At 38.8% G+C, this 17,227-nt stretch overlaps 1 protein-coding gene across 1 annotated transcript in view; it reads left to right on the top strand.

Annotated features, from left to right (window-relative positions):
* Window positions 1–17,227, top strand: part of LOC149011423 (uncharacterized) — a 79,390-nt gene that overhangs the window by 18,159 nt on the left and 44,004 nt on the right. The window contains exons 2-3 of the mRNA XM_089163241.1: window positions 2,031–2,146; window positions 12,615–12,823. Of these exons, the coding sequence (XP_089019367.1) occupies window positions 2,031–2,146; window positions 12,615–12,823 (325 nt within the window). The remainder of the gene's footprint in view (window positions 1–2,030; window positions 2,147–12,614; window positions 12,824–17,227) is intronic.

Raw genomic sequence — 17,227 nt, 5'->3', positions numbered from 1 at the left:
TTCCCGATAACAGTTGGGCTACATCAAGGGTCAACTTTAAGCCCATATCTATTTGCACTGATAATGGATGAATTAACCAAAGACATTCAAGATGAGGCCCCCTGGTGTATGCTTTTTGCGGATGATATTGTGTTGATTGATGAGACCCAAGTGGGGATTAATACCAAATTAGAATCATGGAGAGTAGCTTTGGAATCAAAAGGCTTTAAACTTAGTAGATCGAAGACAGAATATCTAGTTTGTAACTTTAGTCATGATCGGGCAGATGATGAAGTGGTGATACTTGACGATAAAGAGATTCCTCAGAGTGATTGTTTTAGGTACCTAGGTTCAATCATAAGTAAAAGAGGTGATTTAGAAGATGAGGTTTCCCAAAGAATTAAAATAGGGTGGATGAAGTGGAGAGGTGCATCCGGGGTCTTATGTGATCGGCGTATTCCATTAAAGCTTAAAGGAAAATTTTATAGGACTGTTGTCCGACCAGCTATGATGTACGGTGCAGAGTGTTGGGCTGTTAAGAAGAATCATATAGATAAACTCAGTGTAGCAGAAATGAGGATGCTAAGATGGATGAGTGGCAAAACTAGGATGGATAAGATAAGAAACGATCATATTAGAGTTGGTCTGGGAGTTGCTCCTATAAGTGATAAGCTTAGAGAAAGTCGTTTGAGGTGGCACGGCCACGTTCAACGGAGACCTATAAATGCTCCTGTTCGGAGAAGTGATATAATCCATATTGAAGGAACTAGAAGAGCTAGGGGTAGACCTAAGATAACCTTAGGAGAAGTGGTGAGAAATGATATGTATAGCTTAGGCCTTGTATCTAGCATGGCCTTGAACAGAACCGATTGGAGGGCAAGAATCCATGTAGCCGACCCCATTTAGTTGGGAAAAGGCTTATTGTTGTTGTTGTTGTTGTTGTATGTGGATGATGATTAATATTATGGGTTTGTAAAAAATTCATTTCTGCTCCCTTTAATTTCCTGTGCAACCAATCAAAGCTTTTAATTTTCATATGGTTCTCACAGTCATTGAGAAAGAGCTAATTAAAAGTGAAATCAGACCAATCCGAGGAGAAAATTGGAAGACACTGGCAGAAAAATGTGACGGCAGCAAAGCCATGTTGTAGTCGACAAACTGTTAGGACCAGCTCAAGGGACACTACTAAATAAAAAACGGATATTAATACTGATTGAAGCCTTAACAGACCTCATCTCTGCTTGGTTTCCAGTCCTCCATCCACTTATGAATCAAAGGAGAAAGGAGCTAACTTCTTGATTATATGTCACTGCTACTAATTATAAGCATGTAAAGATATCCAACATGCTCTTGTTTCCATTCAAATTACATATGGATATAAGACAAAAATAAGGTAAAAGGAAAGGGCTTTGGTTAGGTGGATACCATGTTTTGGCCTATTCTTTTTGGGTTTCAAGGATCTTAGTTCCTTTTCAACATTTTTAACTGGTTGAAAGATCTTCTGATGCAAAAGAAAGGTATTACTCACCCTTTCCTGGGACTATACAATTGTCGTACTCTCTCACCATATTGCTGAAGCCTCTGTTTAGTTGGACTGAAGTAAAGGAAAAGAAATAAGACTAATTGAGATGGTTAATTACCTTCTTTGATTAGATTTTAGGGGTGCTCAATCATGGTTGCAAGAATTTCACTTCATTTTATTGCCCTTTAAATTGAACCATACAGCAGAATTGAATTCAAGATTTGAACATGGGAAATATATTGCCCAAGTTAACTGACTCTCTTCTGTATCCTGCCTGACAAGAATTCTTCCTGATGCTGCATATACTGAAGTAGCTGGTATGACAATTTTGTACTTTTCCATATTGTGATGCCTTAGGTTTTAAGAAGTCTGCCTGAACATTCCTGATCTTGCCATTTCTTTCCCAACCGTGGAGTATCCTATTTCTCTTTCATTTACGCATCTTGTTAATACAGATACTTTTTAAATTTCACATTTATCTTGCTGGAAATATTTCCTTCTCTGAAGCATATTTTTCCCTGTCGAGCAGGATTGGATGTGGTCGGATAAGTGCATCAGGAGGTAATGGCTGGGGTGGAGGTGGTGGTGGTAGAATTTCTATTGACGTCTACAGCAGGCATGATGACCAAACGATTTTAGCTCATGGTGAGTGTTCTCTCTCTCTCTCTCTCTCTCATGTGCATCTCTGTGCAGAAAATAATCTGTTAAGAGTACTTTCAATCGAGTAGGCTTTGATTGAACTTGTTGGACATCAAGTGCTGGTATGGGTTTCCAATTATTACTATAGATACTTCACGTGTGAAGTATCGAGCAGATAAGAAAAATCAAGGCATGGCAGCACTTACTAGGATTTGAATTTTCTCATATGGTGGAACCAGTTGCTTCTTTTTTCCTTCTCTTTTCCTGATAGGTAAGTTTCATGTTTTAAAAAGTAAGAGAGCATACATAGAAAGGCAATCACAAAAAACCCTTTCTAGAAATCCTAGGAAAAGGGGAAAAGATCCCTAAGGTAGGATAGACCCTTCATCCAACAGAAGTGTCCAGTTGAAGCTAAAATGAACCATCTGTGATATATCTTCCTTTCCATGTCCATCTGTGTCACTATTGAGTTGCATAGCCTTTCATCAAAATCTGCTGGATGTATTATTCCATCTATGGGCATTGATGTTATCATGCTAATCCTGCAACATACATTGCAGGCTGGTTTTGCTCTCTCCAGTTATGGATAAACTCCTCTTTAGTGGCCCATTCTGTAGAGTATGGATTGTGTTCTTGTTGTTGTTGGTTTAGGCACACCAAGGTCCTGGAATTTTCTGTTGAGGTTATCCACTGCTATCTGATAATTGGAGTTGCTTGATACCTCAAGGAATGTCTTACAAATGCAAACACTGATTCCCTTTAGAATAGTTCTTAGTCCCATGTTTAGCACATATTACTCATTGCTTGTACATGCAAACACCATGACTGGACTCATCTCTATCTGGGATCAATCCTCGAATGAAGCCCTGTTATTAGATAGGTATCCATCACACTGCAGTCTCACCAATTCACATGTTAATGTGCAAGGGGAAGCAGGAGCAGGCTTTAGGGATTGGAGCTGTCCACAAAAGCTGGATGGTGTAGCCCTTGATTGAGTAGGATCAGCTAGGGGCCAGTGCCAGGATCTCAATTCTAAAGGTTTGGATTTTAGAATTTTAGGTGTGGGTAGTTGATTTGGAGTACACAAGAACATAGGTTATATTGGTTGGATGGGGATGAAACTTGTACGTAAGTAAAAATATGAGAATAATGTTTGGGATAGTTCTAATGGAGATCTGAGTTTGAAATTTTGTATTTTCTTCTGGGAGTACAAAAATAGAAAGAGAAAAAAGAAAGAAATTTTGGGCTTGGGACAGAATGTTCGAAGATTAGATGAAGAAGAATGGGTTAGGCGATAATTGAATCTATTTTTGAAGATATTCTTGAACTCTAAGTTGAATGAGAAAATATATTGTTGGGAGAAGAAAAGAATATCAGGTTGAATGGGGGAATGTATTCTTGGGAGTAGAAAGGCAGAAAGTGAAGAGAAGAAAACACATTAGATGTGAGAGAGAAAAGGGGACATGCTATCATTGTGGCTCACTGGAGCAGTAAACAGAACTCAAAATTCTGTTCATCAATTCATCAGCTAAATGGTGGGGGATGCTTATATGTTTATACAGACCTTCCTAAATTCTTAATTTGACTCACAAAAGAACTCCTAATCACTCTGGGAAACTCAAATTGAATAAAATAAAAACAGAATTCCATCAAATGAGTTTAACCTTGGTCCTGTGTACTTTCATTACCCCATTTTATAGGCTTATAAATTTGGCCCTTCACATTAATAAACCCAAGAAAAACTTAATGCCTATAGAACCAACTTATGGGTCAAAATTAAGTATTTGAAAGCCCAATTGACCATTTTAGCCATTCTTTACTCATTTACTGCATCACTGGATGCCCCGTTTCTTGTGTTCAAGTGTTACTTTAGAATTCTGGGAACCAGATAAAGAGAGGGTAGCACATTTAGGAATAGCTTGTTTCTTTGATGACTGCTACAATGAGGAATTTTGTCTTAATCTGTTTATTTCTGTCCACAGGTGATACACTGACACATAATGCCAATTTTCCAACTCAGCTGATATTATTTTCTTCTCCAAAATAATATTTAATCCAAACTGCTGCCTCTTCCAAGGTAGGAGGAAGTCTTCCATCATTAGAGCAACAACAACAAAAAGAAGAAGCCCTTGGCCCAACTTAATGGGGTCGGCTGAATAATCTACACAATAGAGGGCAAAGTTGTGTTCAATGAATAGATAATCTCTAATCTCTTTTGCTACCCAACAAAATGCAGATTGCTGCTCTACCTAACTTTCTTTTGATGAGGTTATCTTTGTTAGGAAGAGCATTCATCAAACACATCTAGGTGTAAAAAATTGTGCCTTTGAATGTTTCTTGCATGCCAAAGAGACGTGCACTAGTCAAAGTTGTCTCCTTTCTGTGTAATGATAACCCAAGCTGATTTGAAACTTGAAACTCCAGTAAAATTTCTTACCCAGGTGATCATATCTTTGCTTCACAGTGCAAAATATTTAATCCAGCCAGCTTCCTCCTAGCAGCTTCTAGTTTTGGAGTCATAATATATATGTTAACTAATTTTCTCTCCTCCTTAATCTTGAATATCTGATCTTATATCTTTTTTTGTCCGCACACCTCTTAATTAGATCCCATATTGTACCACTACTGATGATATACAACCCATTACTGATGATATGTTGAGCTCCACTTTATCCTTGTATTCCCAAAATCTTTCGCAGTTCCGCTTGACGAAAGAGCAATTTTATGGTGTCTTGATTGTCCTTATGGAGACTGCTCCCATTTGACCCAAAGACCATTCTTTGAAGTTACTTACCAGATTTGCTTCATAATGCTAGATACATGAATGTCTTTGACCCTCTTTAGACAAAGTCCACCCTCTTCTTTGGGCTTACAAATTAAAACACAGGATATGTAAATGGAGTTTTCTTTCCAATGAGGGACCTGACTGGGAAATCGAAAACATGGGATCCAGCTTAGCAATAAGGTTACCTGGGAGAGAAAATAAACTGAACCGGTAAATTAACTTCCTTAAAGCATTGGACAGAGAAATTAGAGTATCCTTGCATAAAAAAGCAATCTTGCCTTCCAACCTTCTAGCTTCTTTCTTACCCAATCAAGAATAGAATTGCAGTCTACCAAGGATAATTTTTGTGAAATTGAAGGAACACCAAGATACTGTATAGGCAACTTGGTGTCGGTAAATCCTGTCAAATCCAGAAGTTTTGGTCTCTACTAAGGCCATCTAAATTAATAGAAGCTTAGCTTCATCGAGGTGTAACCTAGAGTAGGTCACGAGGTCCAATAAAGCCTTCAAGCTAGAACTAATAGGTTCTCTGGATGCCTTCACAAAGATCAATAGTTCATTATGTGAAAATGAGGTGAATGGCCTTGCATAAGGGCAGTAGGTTGATTTGCCCATCAACCTCTAATCTTCTCATCAGCCCAGGGAGTGCTTCCATTGCTTAAGTAAACAAATAGGGTGAGAGAGGATCTCCTTGTCTAATTCCATTGTTACTTGGAAAAAATCCTGGTAGACTCCCAATTGTGATAATAGAGAATATAGGAATACCAATACAGGCTCTAATCCACCCCATGTGTCTTTTTTAGAAAGCCCATATGCTCCATAGCTTTAAATAAGAACTTCCTACCAAGAGTATCATAGGCCTCGTGTTATTCCACCTTTAGAATTGCTGTAGGGAAAGTTTTTTGTTGGGTTATCCCTCTTCCCAAATCATGGCACACTAGAATGTTATCAGCTAGATCTTTCCTTGGTGAAAGCTGACCGGTTATTACCAACCAAAGTACCAATGACATGTTGCACTCTATTGGATATTATTTCAGTAGTGATCTTATGCAATACATTGGAGAGAGCAGTCATGGTTTAGTAAATTCCTGATCTTTTTCAATTACAATTTGCGATAGAAATATAAGCTCAATTCTCATGTAGTATTTACGTATGCAAGGGATAACTTTACAAAAGTAATGCATGTATGCATCTGTTCTAATAAATATAGTGACCATGATCATAGATTTAAATCTCGTTTCTGTTGGTATCTCAGTGGGATTGAGACTATCAAAATACCAAATTCTGGTCAAATCTAGTGGAAAATTGGTAATTGGTACAAAATCTGCCAGGTTTAGTGCATGTTTTGGTGAGTTTTATGCATTTCTTGGGTCTGGTCCTTCTTGGACAGCCTACTTCCCAGCCCTGTAAAACGCATATCCATGGTTAGGTTCATCAGAAAACAACCCACGAGGTCTGTTGGATTCACACTCATGCTTTATATGCGGTCGGAACTGAATGTATTTTCAACATGCTTGAAATATAAATGTAAATTGACATGAATGATAAGCAATTTCTATTGATAATAAAGTAAAACATTTAACCTGCATTGAAATATGTATTAACATCTAGCTAAAATATTTGCTTATATGCCATTAGTAGTCAAATTTCATATACAACTCATGTGCACACTGTTCAAAAATAAGAGTTACAGGACAACTTTGATTTGTAGGAGATAGAAAACCAAATAAATCCCTCTAGAATATAGACTAAAAAACATAAAAAAATGATACATATTGTGCAAATTTTTTTTGACACCATGAGTTTGTAGATTGTCCAGTGTGTTAAATGTATCACATTATTGAACAACTTTTGAACATATATTTTGTAAAGTGATAGTTTAGGGAAAAACAGGTTACCTCAGATTGAATACAGTCCTAGCGTTGGGAGCTTCATTGCTATCATGAGTATGTCGGTTTTCTTGTTGAGTTCTTCCCTTGATTTGAGGTATAATTTACTCAAAATGGTCAAGAAACTATACTTGGGGGTTTCCTGTCAAAGCCAGAGACAAATTGAGGTTTCTGTCGAAATCTAGGTCAAGATTTTGATGAGATCTGATTCTGTTTCTTGTCTTTCTTTTTTACGCTTAAGTCCCTTGAATTTCCAGGATGTCATAAAGGGCTGCAATTTGAAGATATCTTGAAATTTTGGTCGAAATTTGGTATTTTTTTGTTACCCACTCTCGTGTCGATGGGGTTGAGATTCTTGAAATGGTGAGATTTCTTGAAATTTCTAACCATGGTCATAGTTATTAACACTGAGGTTTATCTGAAATGAGTGTGCTCCCAAGTTCTTCCTTTAGTCACATGCTACATATACATATATACAAATATTCACTTACACATATACACACACACACGCACGCACGCGCACACACACACACACACACACATATATATACACACATACACATATAAACATACATATACACATACACATTCACACATATACACATATACACATATACAAATACACATATACACATATACACATATGCACATATACACATAAACACATAACACATGCAGATATACACATATACACATATGCAACATATGCACATATACACATATGCAACATATGCACATATACACACACACATACATGCACATATACACACACATACATACACACATACACACACACATACACATACACATATACATACACATACACATATACATTCACATATATATGTCATGGAATGCCTATCTCAGAATGGTGAGACAAGGTTTTGAAAAAGACTGGACTACTACTTGAAAAAAAAGAAAAAAGAAAAAGATAGGACTCTTTAACTCTACTCATGCATCATACTCATATTATGATCATCTGACAGTGTGAGATTCAACGACTTTTTCACGGAATCGTGAACATATCATATAACCTTAATACTTTATGGGATTATATTATCATTTGTTTTCACAAAGAACATCACCTCCTCATGAAGCTTTGTAGGCATCATCGACTTTTTCAGGGGCCATGTTTCAGAGTGGCTTATTTCTAAGTTACTCATCAAGGATTATTTTATATACTGGCCGTCACCAATAGCAGAGGCACGACTGTAGGCATGCTTTATGATTATCTAGTTTGAAAGAAAGAAGAAAAGATAATAAATAATAAATTCATATCTGATATCTTACTTCAGGCCCATCCCTAAAACCTTAAATAAAAAGACTTATCGAAGAGGACGAGAGTCTTCTTCTTATCTTGAGTTCATGCACTTCTTCTATCTGGGTTGAGGAAAGGCTTCTTTCTTTTGGATACCAAAAAAGGAATGGCATATGGGAAGATCCAAAAGAAAGAAGCCTTTCCTCAACCCAGATAGACATGCAAGAAGATATAAGATAAGAAGTGCATGCCTACAGTCGATAAGTGCATGAACTCAAGATAAGAAAAAGACTCATCCTCTTCGGTAAGTCTTTTTATTTAAGATTTTAGGAATGGGCCTGAAGTAAGATATCAGATATGAATTTATTATTTATTATCTTTTCTTCTTTCTTTCGAACTGGATAACCATAAAGCATGCCTACAGACGTGTCTCTGCTGTTGGTGACGGCCAGTATATAAAATAATCCTTGATGAATAACTTAGAAATAAGCCACTCTGAAGCATGGCCCGTGAAAATGTCGGTGATGCCTACAAAGCTTCATGAGGAGGTGATGTTCTTTGTGAAAACAAATGATAATATAATCCCAGAAAGTATTAAGGTTATATGATATGTTCACAATTCCGTGAAAAAGTCATTGAATCTCACACTTGTCATATGATCATAATATGAGTATGATCCATGAGTAGAGTTAAAGAGTCTTATCACCAGACTGTGATGAAGTGGTTATGATTGTTAACGGTTGGGTAAAAGCCTCTCTAGACTCTTCTAAAGGGCAGCAAGTAAGAGTAAGTCCCTACATATAAGAGATGAGAGGTGCCAAAGAACTCGGTCATGGAATGCCTATCTCAGAATGGTGAGACAAGGTTTTGAAAAAGACTGTACTACTACTACTATATATATATATATATATACTCTGTTGTTCTCTATGATTAAACGTACTACTTCTAAAGGACGAAAGTTCACTATCTTGAAGGATAAAAGATCGGAACCGGACTCTCTAATAAGGGCCTCTTGCCGATAAACTACAGTCGCCCCCTCTTCCCACATCAACCCTCGTAAGTAGCAGGATCCCTCCAATTCACTTCCTTGAATTCTTAGTTTTGTAAGCCTATCAATAGCAGGAGCAATGTCCAGTTCAACTGAAACTACTGCTGCATAAAAGGCAGGTCCAACGGCACTACGCCTCCTATTGAGAAAAGAAAAGGTAAAGACTTAGCTTAATAAGCTTTCAAGAGAACAACATGTTCAAACCGAAGCTCCTAGGTCAAAGGCATAACTTGGGTCAATTGGTCTTACATCGCCCCTAGAATTGGATACGATCGTAGCCTAGCTTAAAAGAAGTCGGTATGTGAGAAGGTTTATATTAAAAGAGAAAACCAATACAAAGAAGGCATCCTCCTAAAGCCCTTTAGAAGAGGGGTTAGGAGAATCCACACAAGGATTGCAGTGCCTCCTAACCAATGTCCCAAATAGGAAATTGAGCCCAAGTACAATTTGTAATAAACATGTGCTGCCTTATCCCTTTGAATCAAATCAACTAGCTCTTCAGGGAACTTGGTCACATGCTATTATTGCTGAAAATCTCAAGTGGAACCATGTTGGGTCCACCAATGACACCCATTGACGTTATGGTTAATCCCTTGAGGTCTTAACAGTTAACACTCTTTCAACAAAGGTTTCTTTTCTTCTTCTTCCACTAGTTCACTTAAATGAAACTTACCAACAACTAACTAGCCATCCAAGTGCAACCACAGTTTCATTCTGTACTTCTAGCTTTGTCCCTTGAGATCCTCCAGTTCCTTCCATTCCATCAAACCCCAAACGATGAAGCAATAAATTCCATACCGGGTAGCTTTTGTTGGGGACAACCCTGTGATAGTAAGAGGGTTCAAAACTCGGACAGATCTCTTCGATGTAGTTGAGTTGAAATGCTAATGAAATAGAGAATCCACATTTGTCTCAGTCAATGTTTCGGTGTTTCTACAATATTTCAACCTATATCTTATCATTTTGGTGATATGGTTGAACAACAAGGTACATTAGATGCCTTATTTGAAATGTGCCTGGTCAAATTTTTTACCTAGTTTGAGCATCTTACGTATTTCCCCTTTTCTTTGAGGGAGTAAGGGAAACCCGCTTTTCGCCTTATTTTTGACACCTCACCTCTGCACATGGCTAGATTATGCTGCGGAGGGTTTCAGTGTCATCTCCAAGACATCGGTTGCTGCATGTAGCATGTGTGTGTGTGTATTTGATCTTTGGACTGGTTTATACGAGTCTATATTATATGCATGGAATAAATTTTGATTGAAACGGTCGAAATTTTGACCGAAATCATTGCATTTTCGGAAATCGAAATGAAACCTTCAAGATTTGTCTAAATCACAACCTTTGACCGAAATTTCGTGGATTTCGCAGGTATCATCCAAATTTTTTTGCAAGTTTCAACACTCCAGCTTGTTTTTCCTTGGTTTTTGTTAGATTTCTATCCCATTTTCACCTAATTTTCACAACTCCTTTGCCTTCAAACACCTCTTTTTCTCTGCTTTTGCCTCCAAATACCTCTTAAGCCACAACAACTACAAAAGAAACTCAGGTGGCAATAAAATTTGAAGCACAAGCCATACCCAACAATTCCAAACTCCCCCTTTTTTATTTTTTGTTTTGTTCATGCCTTAAATGATCTTGTATTACCTTGAAATTAATATATGTTTAGTTTAGGACTATGATCTATGATTGTGCATTGTTAAACTTATTTTTATTTTATTTTATCTGCTACTTGTTTTTTATTTTCTGATTAAATTTTTTTTTTAAATTATGTATTTTGAAAAAAAATACATATTTATACATGATATATGGGCTTCAAATTAATATATGTGAGACACCATCCCTTGATCTAGTTGGTCATTGTATTTTGTTGACTACTTGTATATGTAACCATTCTATCAAACAATTCATGTATGTTGATAATTCTATGTTTGTATGCAATACAGTTTGAACTTGTCAGACTAGTCTTTTGTGAGTATACTTGAATGATAAACTTTTAATGGTTTTTTTTGGGAAAAATACTAGTTCCATTGTGTTTATTATGCTTTCAATAGGTAGGAGGCAAGAAATCAGATGAAATGAAAGTCATATATGGCTCGGAACCTGGGGTCCGAATTTCAAAAAATATGCCAGGTTTTGACCAAAATTTCGGTCAAAACCTGGAGATCTCAGTTTTTGCCTGGGTCGAAACTTAGGTTTGGACTGAAATTTGCGCCATGGTTATATGTACTCTGTACTGTTTCATAATTGATCAAGAGACTTTCTTATCAACAGCCTGGAAGGTGTCAAATAGTTTGTAACCTTACTTTTTTATCCCTTTCCTAAGATATAATTTTTTTCCCAACAGCAGTTTTCATTGCACTTGTATTTCAGAATATGCATAGAAATGAAATGCTGATGCGTCACATTCAATTATTTTTGAAAATCGTTTTATACATTGTAGTAAGCTTTATGCCTAGCAGTAAGACAAAGTGAATTAAAAGAAAGTGTCAAGATCTAAATATGCTTACAGAGTTGTCATTTGGACACGCCCATTGGTCAGTATATGTTTCTTCGTTCATGGTGCTCAAACTAGTCAATATATGTTTCTTCATTCATGGTGCACAATTTCCATGTTTTACCTGCCATTTCTTTCTCGTGCCAAAACAATTTGCAGAATGCTAAATATGACAAGTGTGCAACAGGGTTCATTGATACTACAAAGGGTGTGAATTCAAACCACAAATTTGTGCTACTATTTGTGCTGTGTCGGTTTACATATGTTGAGATGGACTAGAATATGGTTTCTATGAAGTATCATTACTCAATATTGCTGTTCTGAACATTGAAACTAACTGGCTAAAGCAAAATGCATGTTTTGGTGAAATTTCAGATTTGGTCAAGGCTGGAATGAGACTAAAATCCGAATTTTGAAACCATGTGCACTACCATCCTTATTGTCCATCCAAGAACCTAAAGACCTATTAAACCCATTCTTCGATCTAGCTAGAGAATCCTGGAATTGCAAAACGCTATGCTTATCAGAAGGAACTTGGAGTTTCTCTCTGACTAACAGGATCCCATGGTTATTGTCATCCTTAGTGATTTTCTAATATTGAGTATGCAATATTACAGGCTTTGGTTAGGACAACTGCAAAGTGGTTGTTGGCCTATTGGCTGGTGGCCAAAGTCATTTGTGACCGCTTGATTGAGTGCTAGTTGGATGGGTCTTCGTTGTACTTCTAAAAAGATATTCTAGATCTCACATTAAAATATCCTGCTGGGTGCTGATTTTTCCCATGTTTTCTTTATTTTTGGGTCTAATTTTCCTTACTTTCCTTATTTAATTGTTAATATTTGTTATAGTGACTTTCTAGTTGGCTGTGAGGTTTGATAGCTCTTTTATATTTGTTGCTTGATCTGGAAGGCTTAAAGTAGCCTCTTATTCCCTGGCTTCTACGCCTCCAATTTGACTAAGTTGAATTTGATTTGGAGTTCTGATATTTTATTTGCAGGAGGAAGAAGTTTTGGCTGTCCACAGAACTCTGGTGCGGCGGGGACTATTTATGATTCCATTCCCCGAAGCCTCATTGTCAGTAATCACAATAGGTCAACTGATACTGATACACTTCTTTTAGAGTTTCCAAATCAGCCACTGTGGACAAATGTGTTTGTTCGAAATCATGCAAAGGCTGCTGTTCCTTTGCTCTGGAGTCGTGTTCAGGTGAATTTAGAGATCTGACTCTTTTATGCTTTGGAATTGCTTGTTCTTTATTCTCTTTCTTGGCTGCAATTCACTTTTTTGCAGGACAAAATCTTTTTGTTGTGTTAGGAACTCTGAATCGAATATAGAAATTAACAAGATTCTATTACTGAAACAAAGAACAAACACGAATAATGATACCCTGATTTTGGTGGTGCCAATCAGTCAGTCACCTCCTACAGCAACTCTGCTTCCCTCAGCCAAAGGCTGCCCAGACCTTACACAAAATAATCGATGCCTCTCCTCACATGCCTTCGCCCTTTCAGTATCCACCAACCTGCAGTTAGTAGTGATGTTCCCATTCTCTCCCCTCCACATGGCATTCTCCCGGAGTCCTAACGTACCCACCCCCCTTAAAATTCACCTTGTTCTCAAGGTGAAGGAGAACCAGAAGCTTTGCCTTCACGTGTTTGCCACATAACCATGTCAGTTCAGAGTCTTCAAGAACAACCCTGCTTCAAAACTTGCCATCTGTCTCTTCACCCACAGTGTGAAGACCCTTGTCATAGCCTTGAAGTGACTCTTTGTTTGAGGTGTTGGACATAGGGACACTAGATCTCCTTCCTCGCCCCCTAACCCCAAACTTGACCACAGATGCTAAAACTTCATTGGCTGATTCTATGAGTGAAAGCTGGGCACCCCAATCACCAACAGTGAAGTTCATTCTCCTATGGATCATCTTGGCTGGCGATAGTGGCAACTTGAAATCATGCGCAAGGTCCACCTCTTCTCCCATGAGGTAAAGCCAATTTGACTCAAGTAAAAGAATGACAATCCCAGAAGCGTATGGGTTTGCAACTTCAGTACCTGGCTTTTGCGACCTCTAAGACAACGCGATTGAGAGAGGAAAGGTGAACTACAAATAGAATCTCATCTTGTGCCTGACATCCTATTGCCTCAAGGCCAATCCTATATCCTAGTTTCCCTGGTTTGCGAATAGAAGTTTTACATCTCCTAATCTCAATCACAAACTTGTATGCACAAGCCATCATCCTCCGTCACTGGAATTTGGAGACTCGGTGGTATAGTGCCGGTCGCCGGCTTCTTACGGTAGATTTTCCCCTTCTTTCGCGGCTGCTGCAGGTCGCTTCTCTGCTGGTGTGAGGTTGAAGGTAGAAGAAAGTGGAACGATTACCACCACTGCCATCGGATTTTGAGGGCTTGATGGCGATATGTCGCTGGTCCTCAAGCTCCTTGTTTCTGCTTGCTTCGGTTGTTCTCCTTGGTGCACAGATCTGGTGGAGAAGATGGAGGTAAGGAATGCACGAACAGTGGGTTTCCATAAATAACCCTGCTCAAAAATCCTTATAAATGGCCTACAGCTTGCTGCCCTGGTTGTGCATCTCTTAGCCCACATTCTAGTTTGGGCCTAGCCTAAGGTCTTTCCATGGACAAGAAATTGGGCTGGTGGGAGGTTGATTCAGTTGGGCTTCCGGAGGCCCAATTCTTATCTTTTTTTTTTTTTTTTTTTTTTTCTTTTTTCTTAAAGATTTTGGCCCAAGTGTTTCGTCTGGACTAGTGGTCCAACTATCTCACGGTCCACCCACTTCTTCTCCTTCTCTTCTCCCTTGATCCTCACCCATGGCTGCAAACCCTAACCACTTCCTTGTTTTCAGCTGCTGGTTCTGCTATGCACTCCCCCTTTGACGATGGGGATGAAGATTGGGTATAACTAAACTGGTACTCACCTCCTAACTGCCCCCATGTTGCCCAATGGCTCCCCCATTCTTGGTGTTGTAACCGGCTGCAGGTTTGCTCTGTCATTGCCTGTTGCCATGGTGGTTTTGCCGGAGGTCTAATCGCCCAATGGCTTTTCCCTCTAGTTCGATTTCACCTCTGCCTCTCTTCACTTCTAATGTTGTCCTCTTCATTCCCTACCAAATCCTTTCCACCATTTACACTCGTAAAAGAAGTGTTCATATGTTCCTGCTGCCCCTCTTTACCACCAAACTCTTAGATATCCTCTCTCAATATTTTCTCCCCCTCCTCTATATCCGCCAGCCGTTTCTTTCTTTGAATATTTGAAGCTTAGCTGAAGTGCTTTCCCCTTCGACTTGCTTTCTGATCTGGCGATGCTTCGCCACTAGCCAAGCTTGAATACCCTTTTGCAGCATTGCAGGCATGATTTTTGGAAACCTCTTCCGTGCGATCAATCCTCCGATCTCGACTGTTTGACTTTTGGAGCTCATCCTTCTTTCAATCTGGCGGCGTCCAATTCAACTCTGAAATTTGACATCATTCCTTGGTCAAAATCAAGTTGTAGGGCTTCTTTGAAACATCTCCAATTGAATTCTAGCCATTTTCTTCAATAAACCCACTCCAATGCCTTACCCCTCTAGATGTTGGAGAGCCACACCCAATCGATAATCATATTCAATCTGGTTGCCCAACAGAAGCGTATTACCTCTGCAGTCCATTCTTGTGCATCACCTTCGCCAACAAATATGGACAATCTAGTTTCAATCTTTCCTCCCTCGGATCGGAATGCGCTCGGTACCAATTGTTAGGAACCTGCGAGTCGAATACAGAAACTAACAAATTCTATTACTGAAATAACAAAGAACAAACACGAATAATGATAGCACTGGTTTTGATGGTGCCAGTCATCCCTTACAGTGACTCTGCTGCCCTCAGCCAAAGGCTGCTCAGACCTTATACAAAATAACTGATGCTTCTCCGCACATGCCTCCCCCCTTTTAGAATCCACCAACCATCAGTTGGTAGTGATATTCCCATTCTCTTCCCTCCACATTTCATTCTCCCAGGGTCCTAATTTCGTTTTCTATTCTCTTGAGATGGAGAAGTACTAGATCATGCAGCATTTAATTGATGAATAAAGGAGGGATTATGAAGGAGGGTAAAAGGAGAACAATGGCCAAGCAGTCAATGTTGAATTTCTTCTTACTGGAGCCACTGTATCATTACATGAGGTGAATAAACAAGTAAAAGAGACCAAACTTCCCAGTTACAGTATAAAACAGCGGAACAGCTATTCTCTTCGTAAAAAGTTCCAAAATACTCCTAATAATAGGTGCATAATAAAACACAACACTCCTCTTCTTTTGAGGGACACACAAATAACTCTACTCATCAAGCCGACACATATACATCACTCATGCCCGGCTTGAAACAACCATCAAGGAAAGCTGGAATAAATTTACTGATTAATAGAAGTGACAAATGAAGTTGAGATCTGTTCTTATCATTTTATCTCATAGAAACTAAAGTCCACATAAATGTGTTTTGCCTGCTCATAAAAACAGGGTTACTGCATGGCGGCCTTATTGTCATAAAACATATTAATAGGTTCACCTATATGGGAAACTAAGAACATGAGAAGTGATTTCAGCCACATACACTCAGTTGCAATATGAGTGATAAGCCCATAACCGTTTATCAGCCTTATCACTAAACGTTGCCATTGTAGTCTGCTTTCTGATACAGTGACATGATTACCATCTACAGATAGTGCAGTACCTAGTAGTTGACCTCCTATCTCTTTCAGCAGTCAGACCAAACCAATCTACATCTGTATGGCCATGATGTAGGCCCTATTGAATGAGGGCCACTTCTTTGAAAATCATTATGAGAACCAACTCATATGGGACCAACAAATAGTTTTTGTGGTCATGAAATATTATTGGGGGGGGGGGGTATCTTTTTTTTTTTTTTGGATGAATGAATAATTTAATTAGTGAAGAAAGAACAACACAAAGCCTCTATAGGGGAGGCTGGAAAGAGGAAGTGAGACCCCAGGATACAACAATGAGCCTGTTCCTTGGGGTGTCATCCACCGAGGGATGGTGGATAGAAGAAACTCTAGCAGAAACATCAAAATAGATGGCTTTCCAAATCATGTCAATTGAATGGGATTTGGAGGTCAATCTTCTAAGGTTGCACTCCCACCAAATGTGATGAATAGAAGCACTAAAGACTAGCTTACCGATCCGGTCACATATGGAAGAACCTAAGAAACTCCTCAAAATCCAAGACCAATCCCTAGCAAATCCAAAGGGCGATGCGAATGGGGCGAAATTGAGGCAAGGGCTTTCCTCCAAAGGGAATTGGAGAAAGGGCAAAGGAAAAAGAGGTGCTCAATGTCTTCATGGTCGCACCAACAACGGGTACAATTTGGGTTAGCAAGGATGTGATGGCTAATGAGGAAGGCCTGGGTGGGGAGGGCGAGAATGAGGGCTCTCCAAAGGGTAAGTGAATGGCGGGGGATATGACCTTTGAACCAGAACCAATGGGGGCCAAGGGGGAAGGGGTGCGGAGGAGGTCCCAGACTGTTATGGGATATTAAGATGGGTGTGGTTAGTGGCGTTTGAATTCCCTTGTTGGATTAGTTGGACTAAAATAGTATGA

The sequence above is a fragment of the Hakea prostrata genome, chromosome 7, assembly GCF_041222555.1.
Source record: "Hakea prostrata isolate BN-2017 chromosome 7, UWA_Hpros_2, whole genome shotgun sequence".
In the NCBI taxonomy this organism is placed as follows: Eukaryota; Viridiplantae; Streptophyta; class Magnoliopsida; order Proteales; family Proteaceae; genus Hakea; species Hakea prostrata.
The sequence above is the reverse complement of the archived record's forward strand: the minus strand, read 5'-3'. Positions and strand labels throughout refer to the sequence as shown.